The sequence below is a fragment of the Rutidosis leptorrhynchoides genome, chromosome 1 (genome assembly GCF_046630445.1).
Source record: "Rutidosis leptorrhynchoides isolate AG116_Rl617_1_P2 chromosome 1, CSIRO_AGI_Rlap_v1, whole genome shotgun sequence".
Lineage (NCBI taxonomy): Eukaryota > Viridiplantae > Streptophyta > Magnoliopsida > Asterales > Asteraceae > Rutidosis > Rutidosis leptorrhynchoides.
Window position 1 is genome coordinate 104,305,943 of NC_092333.1, and position 14,483 is coordinate 104,320,425.

Below are 14,483 nucleotides of genomic sequence, written 5' to 3' on the forward strand. Positions count from 1 at the left end.
AATGAGATAAAACTTGACATGGTATTGTCTACGAATATTTGAAACTTGACATGGTAGTGTCAACAAACTTTTGAAACGGGAAACAGTGTTGTCTACAAACTTTAACATTAAACCTTGGGGGTCTTCCATTAATAAACGTTTTCGAAATGTTATTTCGTAAGCATGCTGTATTGTTTACTTAAAACCTATAGATTCACTCAACATTATTGTTGATCCGTTTTGCGTGTTTATTCTCAGGTATTAATTGCTTCCGCTGTAGTATATTGCTGTTACATAGAAGTCAAGCCAAGCACTGGGACCAGAGTTAACATTCTGTTAAAGGGATTTTGACGGGGTGTTACAACTAGCATGTCTCAAAATAGGTCATTTGGTCATTTGCAAACTTTATTGTCGAGTGTCATTTGGTCATTTGCAAACATGGCTTAAAAACAGTGTCAATTGTTCATTTGCTAAAAAACAGTGTCACGACTTTGTTCCAACTGGTTTTGACCTAAACAGATGAAGCGACAAACTTTAGGTCACTTTTGGTCATGACTTTACAAGTCAATAAATAGTGTTAATAACAACAACAACAACAACTTACAACAACATTAAAACAACAGCTAATAACAACAACTTGTACTATAACTTTAGTTCTCAATAGTGTACTACAACTACAACTACAACTTTAGTGCAATTTCGGAAAAGGGAACTGAACCCCGACAAATTTTATTAATAAAAAGAAAAAGTACAGAAGGGGCGGGTGTTTTGAAGTGGCCACCCGTAACACTTTAACAATAATACCCTATTCTCGATAATAAAATCAAACTATACATTTCAAACCAAAACCTATCAAATAAAACCTATAACTATACATTTATCAATACCAAACCCTAATTTTAACATGAATCCCACACCAGCTTCTGATCACCTGCATAAAAACCACAATTCATATAATAATTCAAATACATACCTGAATTCAGCAAGCAGGACCAGAACCCTAAAATCTTCATAAAATTCCTCAACTTTGCCTGCCTTTGACTTTTGCATTTTAGATCTTCAAAGTAGACAATCTTCAAACCAACCATTATAGCAGCATTCAAAACTCTACATCTTTCATCTTCATGATCGTCATAACCATTAAATATCAAATCATCAATATTTTGACCAGCTTTGACTTTAAAATTTTGACCTGATTTGACTTTAAAAATCCAGCTCTGCAAATCTTCATTGCCTTTAATCCTCAATACAATTACACCCTTTTCCTTTGTAAAACAGTACCTGTTGCATAAATAACAACTACCAAACAAAAGTAACACTTTATAATTTCTTTTTCTTTTTTTGTACAATTACTTTAACCCTATCTAATATAGTAACAGTAAAACCACTAGACCAACTAACAAACCCCCAAACAAACATTGCTTCTAACAATGTAATTATACCAAATCACCAAAAGACAACTAGCATAGCAGCAAATCACCAAAAGACAACTTTAGTGCAATTTGGCTTTCATTTGTTCAGGTCATAACAAACACCTGTACTACAACTACAACAAATTTCAACAACTAATACACTAAAAGAGTGCATAAATAACAAGTGGTTTCATTGATCATTTAACACATTACATCAAAATTTGATCATTTAACCTATTACAAACGCATACTTGCACTATAGATGATCAAAAGCATGGAACTTCAAAATCATACTTGAACTAATTAAACAAAGACATAAATAGCAAACAATAATCAAACTAGTAATCAACATAAACTTCAACTTTCGATCAACATTAACAATCACTCAAAATGAAATGTCATACCTTTAATTGGACAAGCATAAAATAGACTTCATGGGTTTCGAACTGTCCATGACGTACGCAGGAGTGCACTTCGACCACACAAACACAAAACCATTTTAATTTCGAATTTGATTGAGATGATTATGCCTTTTATTGAGATGATTATGCCTGTTGTTGAAAATTAGGGTTTACAGGTTGGGAACGAAGGGCTAAATTGAAATACGAAAACTTTATAAAGACTTAAACCCACGTGCTAGGTTCATGCTAGTATCCAACAAAAAAAAAGTGTAGTGGACTAAATTGCCCTCACGTGCTAGGCACGTGAGGAAACTTAACGTCAGAAATCTAACAGGGTTTGTGGCCGGGGTCATTGGTGCAATATGTTGATAGTTTAGGGGAATCTATGTCGGAAAAAAAGATAAAGGTTAATCATGCTTTTTGTAACAAACATCATGGGCCATCCGCGCAATTTTTTCTATTGTATATGATATGATATAACTGCATATGTTTGTGTGAGATGATATTAAAGAGGGATATGTATAGCAGGTACACTTTAGAAACATCAAATTCATGTGTGTTTGATCCTATACTTCTTACGCTATAAATGGATCAGCAATGGGTTGTGCTATTGTGTACATTAAAGTGGAAAGTGTACCTGAAATTCGTCTGATGTGGTTGGTACACGAATCTGACTATATAGCTAGATATAAATCTTAACTATGAGAACCTGTATAATGAGGTGAGATGTCGTGACAACAGATCTGGTAACTTTCTGAAATGTGCTTGTATTGGCTGAGGTGTACTCATGGACTATATAAGAACACATCATACTCAAACGTTGGATTTAACGAGACTGAAAACCAAGTCAATCTAGATCCGTCCAGTTTTGGTATGGATCTAGCAGAAATCTTACCCAGATCACCTGTTAATACTTATTCATTATATAATGAATTACATTCTTGTTCCGTTCGTAATTATATAAAAAAGTGAAGTTATACTTTTGGTGCAAGGTGGTTCCGTGAACGATCGAAAAATTGAGAAATTGTGTGAATATGGTGTTAAAAATCCTTTACGAAAGTCAGTGTCCTTTAAAGAGAGGCTGGAAATTTTTAGTGCACTGACCAAAATACCCTTCACATGTTTCTCACATGCTGCAACTTAACGAATCTAAACTAACGAATGTTAAATCCAAGGTTATCCGTGGAATAAATGAATAGATCGGGGTCAAAGAAGGTGAAAAATTAGTTTAAGGTCACATACATCTTTTTGTACAAAGTTTGAGGACCAAGGAAGAAATTTTGTCTTTTTATTGACAAAAAAAAATAAAAAAAATAATAAATAGAATATTATGGAGTAAAAGTTAAAGATTAGTTTAAAAAGGACCGATGGTTCTTAGATTTTTTTTCCTTAATAAATAGCGACTCAAGTCCTCAACCCATCTGAAAAGGGCAATTAGGTTGGGGTTTTTTCTCTTTTATCTTCTTCCCCAAATCAAATCAGAAATCAATTTGTTTCGCCGACGATGTGTAATTCTACGAAGCTTCTACTTAAATGTTCGGACAACGAGTTAATTGACGCCAAGCCCTTTGTGAGGGAGTCTAGAGTTCTCCCACGCTTTTACGAAGATGGACGCGAGCATCGCGTCGAAGGCAATAGCGACATCATTAAAAAGGCTGCTGAGTTTTGTTTGACACGTGCGCAGATCCAGGATGATACAACAAAGGATGAAATCACCATCCAAAAGGAGTTGGATGATTACTCTTTACAATTTCGCCGAAGCTGTAATAGGAGCCAAGTTATTCCTCTTATTATTGTACGCATCCTCTTTCTTCTTCTTCTTCTTCTTCTTCTTCTTCATCTTTTATTAATCAATTAATTCCTGCCTGCCTGCCTGTTAGAAATTTTGTTTAATTTATAAAGTTCGGAATCAGTCATAATCACAATAATCACATTAATAAAAGAAGCTTGTTCCGAATTTGTTTGATTTTTTCTTTGTCATTTGTCACAATAGCACATAATAATAATAATAGTCTATCCACTAGTGTCTCTACCAGTGCCTGTCTTAAATTTTTTGCTACCTTAGGCGAAATGATTGAATGGTAACTTATACTTTTATAATTTTGCCGGGGTACCGTCCCCTTTATCCAAAAAAAAAAAAAAAAAAAAAAAAAAAAAAAAAAAAAAACTTAATACTTTTATGTGGTTAACGTTAAAACCACAACATACCTAAATTTCTAAACCCTAATATCTAAACCCTAAAACCACAACAAACCCTAAACCCTAAATTTCTAAACCCTAATATCTAAAACCACAACATATGATAATTGTTATATATTAATTCTTCGAGCGTTTTCCCGCCAAAATAAAAACATTTATCACAAAGTGTCTTTATTAAATGTTCATATTTTCATCCAATCTATAATGTTCGTGAACAAAGTTTTTTCAAAAAACGGAAAAAAAAAATATTTGCTTCCCCCCGATTGGTTACTTCCCACTTGATCCTACCACTATATATATATATATATATATATATATATATATATATATATATAGTGGTAGGATCAAGAGGGAAGTAACCAATCGGGGGGAAGCAAAATCTTTTTCTTTTTTTTTTTTGAAAAAACTTTGTTCACGAACATTATAGATTGGATGAAAATATGAACATTTAATAAAGACACTTTGTGTTAAATGTTTTTATTTTGGCGGGAAAACGCTCGAAAAACTAATATATAACAATTATCGTGTTTTTCTAGCGTATGTTGAGGGTTTAGATATTAGGGTTTAGATATTATGGTTTATAGGGTTTAGATTTTAGGGTTTAGAAATTTAAGGTTTAGATTTAGGATTTAGATTGAGTTTTTAACACGAACGGTTCAGGGTTTAGGGTTTGGTGTTTTGGGTTTATGGAATAAACCCAAAACACCAAACCATAAACCCTAAACACCAAACCCTAAACCCTAAACTCTAAATCGGACTAAATTTTACTTCACAAAACATGAAGAAAAAAAAACGTTAACATTCTTCACGAACAATATTATCTTGAATGTTATTTTTGTCGATCGTTTTCCCGCCTAAATAATAACATTCATCACGAAGTGTCTTTTCTAAATGTTCATATTTTCGTGTGATCTTGATGCCTAAAAAAAAATTTCCAGAAAAAACGAAAAAAAAATATTTGCTTCCCCCGCTTCCCCCCATATTGGTTACTTTTCCATTGATCCTATATATATATATATATATATGTATATAGGTCATAATCGAGAGGAGGGATGCACTTTTTGGGGAAGGTGAAGTAAAATTTATTTTTTTATTTTTACGGTTTTTTTCGAAATTTTTTCTTTCAAACATTAAGAGCACACGAAAATATGAACATTTTAAAAAAGACACTTTGTGATTTAAATTTTATAATTTTGGCGGGAAAACGCTCGAAAAAAAAACTGATAACATGCAGCATGCGTAATGTTATTCTTCGAGCGTTTTTTCCATAAACATTAAACTCTAAACCGTTCGTGTTAAAAATTCAATCTAAACCCTAAACCCTAATTTTCATATCCGAAACCCTAATTTCTAAACCCTAATAGCTAAACCATAATTTTTAACCCCCAATTTCTAAACCCTAATTTTTAAACCCTAAAAAACAAACTCAGAAGCAAAACATTCATTGCAATGAATGTTATCATTTATTTCTTCGAGTGTTTTCCTGTCAAAATAATACATTCATCACGAAGTGTCTTTTTTAAATCTTCATATTTTCATGTGATCTTGATGCTTGAAAAAAAAAAATTTCAAAAAAAAAAAAGGAAAAAAATTTACTCCCCACTCCCCCCAAAAAAGTGTTATATATATATATATATATATATATATATATATATATATATATATATATATATATATATATATATATATATATATATATATATATATATATATATATATATGGGCAGGATCAATGGGGAAGTAACCAATCGGGGGAAGCAAAAATTTTCTTTTTTCATTTTTTTTGGGATTTTCTTTTTCAGGCATCAAGATCGCACGAAATATGTAACATTTAAAAAAGACACTTCGTGATGAATGTTATTATTTTGGAGGGAAAACGATCGACAAAAATAACATTCAAGATAATATTGTTCGTGAAGAATGTGAACGTTTTTTTTTTTTTTTCATGTTTTGTGAAGTAAAATTTAGCCTGATTTATTTTTTTTTTTTTGATTAGCCTGGGTTTCCTCCTCGCTATGCGAGTCGACTATATCCCAGGGCGACTACCCGCTTTACGGGCAGCCCGGAGTCATCGCGGGTGAACCTCCGTGGCCAAGATGGAGTTTTTAATTGCTTGCATGGATTTGAACCCATGATCCCCTTGTTAAAGGGGTAGGCCCTTGTCCACTCCACCACCACCAACTTGGTTAATTTGGTGTTTTGGGTTTATGGAATAAACCCTAAACCCAAAACACCAAACCCTAAATCGTTCATGTTAAAAACTCAATGTAAACCCTAAATCTAAACCCTAAACCCTAAATTTCTAAACCCTAATGTCTAAAACCACAACATACGCTCAAAAAACACGATAATTGTTATATATTAATTCTTCGAGCGTTTTCCCGCCAAAATAAAAACATTTATCACAAAGTGTCTTTATTAAATGTTCATATTTTCATCCAATCTATAATGTTCGTAAACAAAGTTTTTTCAAAAAACGAAAAAAAAAAAAAAAAATTGCTTCCCTCCGCTTCCCCCGATTGGTTATATATATATATATATATATATATATATATATATATATATATATATATATCAATAAATATTTGTCGTAATTTTTAACAAGATTAAAATCACATAGATGTAAAATAACATGTAGTGATCACTCTGAATGTGAATGATGCCGACAACTTGCCTTTAAAAAAATAACATAACATGCAGTGAGTGGCACTTAATATTGTTAAACAAGAGGGTTATTAATATAAATCACGGAGTATTATTTTGATTTTTGAAAAGCAAAACAGTATGATTTTACTGATAGTGTCGTAAGGTATACATTATATTTACACAGCTATTGTATGACCATCTATACAGACTTTAAGATAAATTTAAATTGTACTCAATAATCATAGCAGAAACTAATTAGCACACATCATATTTGAACAGAATGTAGCAGCACTTGGGAAGAGCAGCACTAGAATTAGCCAATCCCCATCAATATAAATTATGGAGTATTAATATACGTGGCAAACGGGTCAGGTTGAGTCGGTTTAGGTAATGGGTCAATCCATGTAACGTTAACTCTAACCTGCATATCACTAAATCTCATATTCACTATTTTTGACCAATCCAATAGCTAATTAAAGCCATATTAATTCTAGCAAATTCATTTATCATAAAACTCATTCCAGTTAACCTGAATTAGACTTTACTTATCCCTTTGACCAATATTTGATGACAATTTCTATAATTACCATAGAGGATTTTGAGACCATCACCAAACATATGGCAAACCTTATGAGTTTGAATGCCCCACTATAACCACATAGTCAACGGCCGAGTCAACGGAAAAAAATCGGAGAGCTAGAACTATCTAAAACCATTAAGCACCTAACTTTTGTGTAATATGCTCTTTAAATTATATCAAGAACATTTATTAAACAACTATATTTTAGTTTTTATTCATGTCCAAGGTTAATAAGGTAATTTCACATTATTTGTTCAAAATGATTATGAAACAGATTATTTTCATTCAGAAGCAACTATATTCAGAACTTCCTTTGAATCATTCAGATTATGAACCATTATGAACCATTCAGCGCTAAATCATTAAGTTTTATCAAACGCGCCCTTAATAATTGTCAGATATGGTTTATATACTACATCATCTTTGGATACGTTAAATCAAATTATCAAAAAGTCAGCATTTTCAACATCGTTACTTTATTTTGTTGTACTAAGTTAATTAGGCATTGAGGGTAATTGATTCTATTTGGTGGAAGTACCAGGGTATGCTTTTGCGATCAAGGTTGGATATTACTATCACTTTATCAGTTACCCTGGTATAATTGTTCTAATTAGGATAGGGGAAGGACTGGCTATATCTTACCTCCGCGATATCCCACATATGTGGGATTGAGTTTTGTTGTTGTTGTTTATCAATTACCCGGATAACATGAACAATAACTATTAAAGAGATTGTGGTTGATGATTATATGTTTACTGTCTTTACATGTTAGTTATTTGAATGATAAAATCGTGGATCATCTTATAATATTTTCTTTCTATATCCTACCGATTATTAATTGATGTGGTATTTGGTTTTGTTGTTATTGTTGTTGTTGTTGTTGTTGTTGTTGTTGTATATAATATGAATATCTTTATCTAATATGAATAATTTGAAAAGGTTTCTCATAATTAAGGCACGTGGTGTTTGAGTGAGACATGAATTCTTATTTACAGCAGTAGTTTAGTTTTCTTAATTCAAGCACACAATTTTGTTTCCATATATCAGTATGTTAGATTGGTGGTGTGACAAAGAAGATGGATACATTTACCATGATTTACCTTCATGTGTATTTCAAAATGCTAAGAGTTGACAAAAAAACTTTAACGATTGTTAGTAGAGGGATTACTGCCGTGCATTGCTCTTTTTTAATTAATTTGCTTCATAATTTTCTGTTTTCGTTTCAGGCTGCTTTCAGTTTGATGATAGAAAGCCTCATAGACGTGATGCTAAAAGACGTTGACGACGTGTTCACCGGCATGACCGATGATGAGGTTTACGATATCTTACCTGTGAATTTGAGAAACTATGATGAATTTCAATATCAAATGATGGTAGAGTATCTCCGTGCGGCAAAGTGGGATTTTAAAACAGCAAGGAAAGCATGAAGTAGCCTGTCTGTCTGCCTGCCTGTCTTTGAAATCTTAATTAGGCCTAGTTGTGTTTTCGAATGTCTTTTAATCTTTAGCTGGACTGGACTGGATGGATGGATTAACCAATATATATTTATTGTGTACATCTTATCTGGGAGTTTAATTAAAAAATGTTGCTTTTTGGATTTGCTGAATTCAGGTAGAGATTTAAGATATTTATGCTCATGGATACAAACTTATTTGAGAAATTTAAGTGATTATGATATGTATGCTCAGGGATGTAAAGGAGGGTTTTGGCCACTCTAAAAATTTGAGAAAATATTGAGATTTGTTGTACTTTGAGTTATAGACGTTATGGTTAAAATGGTGAAGACCCGCAAAATTTACAAGATGTCACTGTTTTGATCATATCTCTTTCACACTAACTCGTATTTATTTGATTTAAAATTTCAAATGCTAACAATTCAAAGCGCTACAATTTTCGCTCTTATGGTTACGAGTTGTGACCGTTTTGATCATACACAAGAACTCGTATTTATTTGATTTAAAATCTCAAATGCTCACACTTTAAAGGGGTACAATTTTCACTCTTATGGTTACCTGAATTGGAGATGCACAAGATTCGGTTTTGGGCAGGTTCCAGAACGAAAAAAAAAAAGGATTCCAAGTTGTTAAAATGCCTATTTCCAGAAAAAACCCCACTTAAAATCTAGTCTAACAATACAATCCCAAAGGTAAAGTCAAATTGACGTGCAAAGAGTTAATTTGCTGTCAACTGCCCTAAACATCAGTTTTTTCTAAAAATGGATCTAAGTAATCATCTACCTTGATTGATTGATGATGTTGACATGTGTTTACAAGAAATAGATAGAAAAGCTTACTCAAGCATATATAAATACGAAATATATAAATACGAAAAACATGCATCACCCATCGTCAACGTCCTCCAAACAGTTGATCATCCATGGGTTAGACATCCAAGGCACTTGATCATCACGGAGATAAGTAAAATACCAGAACCAACTTGCTTTACTTCTTCTCCAAGAGGCATGCATCCCCCATCGTCAACGTGCTCCAAACATAGCTTGCACATCAGCTTCAGTAATAGAACGTATACGGTCATCACGAAACACACGTGCACTGCAATGAAAACGCCGCCATAATCAAAAAAGTAAGTATGATCGGGAATATATAGGAGACTAATCTAAGAGGGAAGTGAATTTTAGAAGGGGAGGGGGAAGTAAATTTTCTAATTTTCTGATAGAATGCTATTCTTCGAGCGTTTTCTGGTCAAAATAATAACAATCATCACAAAGTGTTTTTTTTTTAATTGTTCATATTTTCACATGATCTAAATTGTTTGAAATTTATCTAAAAAAAAATTACTTCATCCTTCCCTCATAAGATGTACTACCCTCGTGATTATATATATATATATATATATATATATATATATATATATATATATATATATATATAGAACAGTAGAATTGATAAAATTGGAAACATAATAAAAACTGACTGAAAAAAAAAAGAAAGAATACTCACTTCTTTCTAAAATAGAAATGGGATATTAGCCATAGTCGTCTACAATAAATCAATTCATGAGAATAACACAATTAGGCAGCCATGCAACATTTGTGTATCTAATGAAATCAAAATAGTAACCATAAAGAGTACCAAAAGAGTAAACTCACTTTTCTTCATAGGTTAGTGCACCATACTGATTGTATGTCACTTCTAATATCTCAGGATTCCAATTAAGGGTTACTTTGGCTACAATCAATTAAATCAAGTTGTTAATAATAGGAAAAATATTTATTAATTGAGATTAATTTATTAATTGAAGAAGAAGAAGAGATAACAATATGTATGCAAGTACGTACGTTTACGGAATAATTGATCCAAAACTAGTGTGTATGTTTTATTAGCATCAGTCGCTGCCATTTGTTTATCCTGCATGTTTCCTGCAGCAATAAATCAAGTTGTTAAATAATAGAAAAGTAATATATTCTTAAACCTCCTTTAATCGACTGGGATTATTTAACTAACTGTAAAACAACAAGAAGAGATTAATAATATTTAATAGTTGATCATCTTGTTTTTTTTTTTGGAGAAAAAAACAAAAAGCTATTATACAGTATAAAGAAAGAGTTTCATCCAAAAGAGATGAAAACCCTTTTAAACATACAAATGCGAGAACTACCGAGCTAAACAAACCTAAAACCAAAACAAAAGCTCACGACTATAACAAGAAAGCAATCTAAAAAACACTCGCCGTTAATCATAATTAATCTTCTTGTTGCCTATAAAAGAAAAATCATAATTATGTCATCTTTTGTGAAAAGATTAAATAATATCCTTAAGATAAGTACATAACTACGATTTTCAATCACTAAGATTGAATAATGGTCTTAAAACAACGAATTTTTGAATGTTGAGTACCGCAAGCTGTAATTCCCCATATGTTTCTATTTCACGGTCTAACAAGAGGGAAATCCACCTTTAGATAAGAGCTATGTATCAAAGTTTTATAATATTTTGATACAGGTGTGCAAGTTGGAGTTAAGTAATGTTTACTAAAGTGCATGAAAGAAAAAGAGTTACATGGTATGCTTATGTTACAACTACTTCCATTTACTAGATAGTGTTGTGATTTGTTTTTGGTTTATCATCGATTATCGATACTGATACTGTCAATTATAGGATATTGATTTGTTTTTGGTTTATCCGGTGATTTGTTTTGGAATACTTTAACATGTTACTGTATGTGTTTAGTTAAATTTTATGATTAGAAGTATAGTAATCAGTGTGTTCACATTTTAAACTATTAGCTTGCAATATACGACAGAATTTGTAAGGAGGAATTTGTAAGGAGTCTCCTGATCTAATTATTCATTTATTAACTTATGGTGTTTGTAAGAATTATTAGTGCTTAGTCAATCTGTATTTGGGATGAAGATTAATAAGAGTGTAGTGCTGAATTTCTTTAACAAGGTTAGTTCATTTGTATTTATTAGTTATTTTATAAGTAGTTCAGGTACATGTTTTAATTTGATATGATTAGTGTAGACTTTATTAAATGAATTGAGTTTGAACCCACACAATTGCATAACTATTACTCTATAAGTTAGTAAGAATATATACTAGAAGCATTGCACGTGCACGGATATTTTTACGCTTTGCATTTATTATTTTAAAGTAAAGTATGTGGTTGTCTCGTACGTAATAGTTCTTATTGGGAGGACATATATAATAACGACCATATGAAACAAAGAGTTCTTAACAGTCCATAATAATGCTTTATAAAAAAAAAAAAAAACAGTCCATAATAATCGTAATAAATAAGCAAAAACTTCCACGAACATCAAAATAGGTAACTAAGTGCCGACGTAGACAAAATGTATGCTAATCTTCTACCAAACGGTACCGCTTCTTCGGCGGGGTGGAGGGTGCCTGAATAGGTCTATCAGCAGGATCCTCATCATCGCTGGAGTCGTCTGATGATGAAGAATCGGCGGATGATGAGTCATCCGAATCGTGTGGTGGTGATACTGGTGGCTAAGCTGGTAATCCGAAGCGTCCGAAGGCGGCCAACATCTGTCTGTGTCTGCCTGGCGGAATCACGACTAAACGTCCGTCGGGAGTGCTTCGGCAAGGCGTGCGCATGTGGTTACGAAACGGACCTTCCCCGAACTCCGCGGGGATCTCAATACCACCAATGCTGGGCTGTGACCTCGAGGGTCCGGGAGCAGACACTGAGGCAGGTGCACTAGTTCCAGCTCCGGAAGTAGAAGCGCCGGGATCACTAGTGGGTGTCGGGGCCGGTGTATCGGCAGTAGCAGCAGCAGGTGGTGTGGTGGAGTCTGATTCTGAACTGCCCAAAACGCTAGCAAGTGGTACATCCGACATCTGAACAAGGAAAAATAAATTTTCCATGTCAGTAAGTCATAAAGCAAGCACGTATTAGGCCAACAGTTTAAATCATGTATAACAATAAGTAGCATGGCAATAATAGCAAATCGTACGAAAGTAGCATGCAATCGAAAGCAAGTAATATCATAGAGTAGTGAAATCATGTAGTAGCATATGGCATATAGCAGTGAAAGCAAGCAGCAGCATGCAGTAAGTTCAGCGGAAACACGTAAACTAGCAAGTTGTAGATTAGTCCTATTAGTGAATCCTACTCGGGTCGGTCTTAGACTCACTAATGCATCCTAATTCCCTACAACCAATGCTCTGATACCAAATGTGATGCCCCGTACAAAACCATCGTATACGAATCATCAACAACAGGATCATTACAAGGTCAAGTACTACATGCGTTTTCAAAAAGAGTTTGCATTCAATAATAAAGTGATGTCTAAACCAACATCGAATGTTTTACAATCCAAAAGCAGGCTTCACTAAGTAGAAGCAAATAATAAGTGTATGTGACCACAACGGTCGTTACAAGTCATAGTTCAAAAGTACGAAAGTTTGAATGCAAAATAAAGTAGTTCATGCGTTGTCAACTCTAAGCAGCGGGTGTCTACAGCACAACAAGTACACAGCGGAAGTAAACCTTAGGCACCTGAGAAAAACATGCTTAAAATGTCAACACAACGGTTGGTGAGCTATAGTTTAAGTATAACAGTAATGTAAGTAGGCCACGAGATTTCAGTGCTACAACGAGCGTTTCAAAAGTATGTAAAAGTATATGCTTAACCGTGGACACTTGGTAACTAACTTAACGTTTATACCCCCTGAAAGTACACTTGGCAAGTGCGTATGATTACGAAGTATTAATCACTCGTTAAATGCTAGCGCGACTAGCCCGAGTGGGGATGTCAAACCCTATGGATCCATATCTAAGATTCGCGTTCACGGTTCAAAAACCAATGATTAAACGTTACCGAGCTAAAGGGAATGTTTATGCCGTTGTATAACCCACACATATATAAGTTTTAAGTACTCGTGCCTAGTATGTAAAACATAAAAGCGCATGTATTCTCAGTCCCAAAATAGTTAAAGTAAAAAGGGATGCTATAACTCACAATGATAATGTAGTCGTAAAGTCGGTTCGGAAAAGGTGTGCAAGTAATCGGTCCGAAGGTCCTCAACCTAAGTCAAATAGTACTAAGTCAGTAAATCATCCGAATAGTTTTAAAAGTATGTAATTAAGGTCTTAAGGGTCATCATCATTCATCATTTAACAAAAGGCGTAAAGTGAGTTTCGTTTATGAATGTATTTTAAAACAAAGGCTGACTTCAGTCAGTCACCACGGCATCTAACCTCACTGAATTAAGGTAAGACCAGTGGCCATGGCTCCGTATATGAGTCCCTTAAGTGTGGTAAAAATTACAGAAGCAAACTCGTCTTCATTTGACCGTGGTGACAGTTTAAGTGCGAGTAGGTCTGAAATTTCTGCACAACGTTAAAAGGACCTAGTGACGATCGGAGGGCCATAAATCCTAAACCGTAACTCGGATGAAGACGAGTCTTATATGAAAAGTTATCTACACGAACTGAGCTATCTGAAAGTAAAGGTTACAGTAGCTCAGGTGTACTGGTCTGTTACAGAAACCAGAAAAACAGAAACTGTAAACAGAAAACAGAAAAGTAAATGGACATAGTGACGCTCGGAGGGCCGTAGATTCTAAACCGTAATCGGATTAAGACCAGTCTTATATGAAAAGTTATCTACTCGAAAAGTTCTATCTAAAAATCATGGTCTCAGTAGCCCAGGTCTACTGGTCTATTACAGAAACAGCAGGTCAGTAGGGTTTGGACAGAACAGTAAGTTTAAGTGAGTTCCGGTGGTCTTGGTGCTTGATGTTCATCATGGTTCTCATCCTTGATGCATATTGATAA

General features: G+C 33.6%; 1 protein-coding gene across 1 annotated transcript; it reads left to right on the forward strand.

Annotated features, from left to right (window-relative positions):
* The first annotated feature begins 3,192 nt into the window (after positions 1 to 3,192).
* On the forward strand, positions 3,193 to 8,648 carry LOC139863770 (uncharacterized). The gene is made up of 2 exons (XM_071852378.1): positions 3,193 to 3,587; positions 8,444 to 8,648. Exons 1-2 carry the CDS (start codon positions 3,297 to 3,299, stop codon positions 8,642 to 8,644), a joined length of 492 nt encoding a protein of 163 aa, XP_071708479.1. The 5' UTR covers positions 3,193 to 3,296; the 3' UTR covers positions 8,645 to 8,648.
* The last annotated feature ends 5,835 nt before the right edge of the window (positions 8,649 to 14,483 follow it).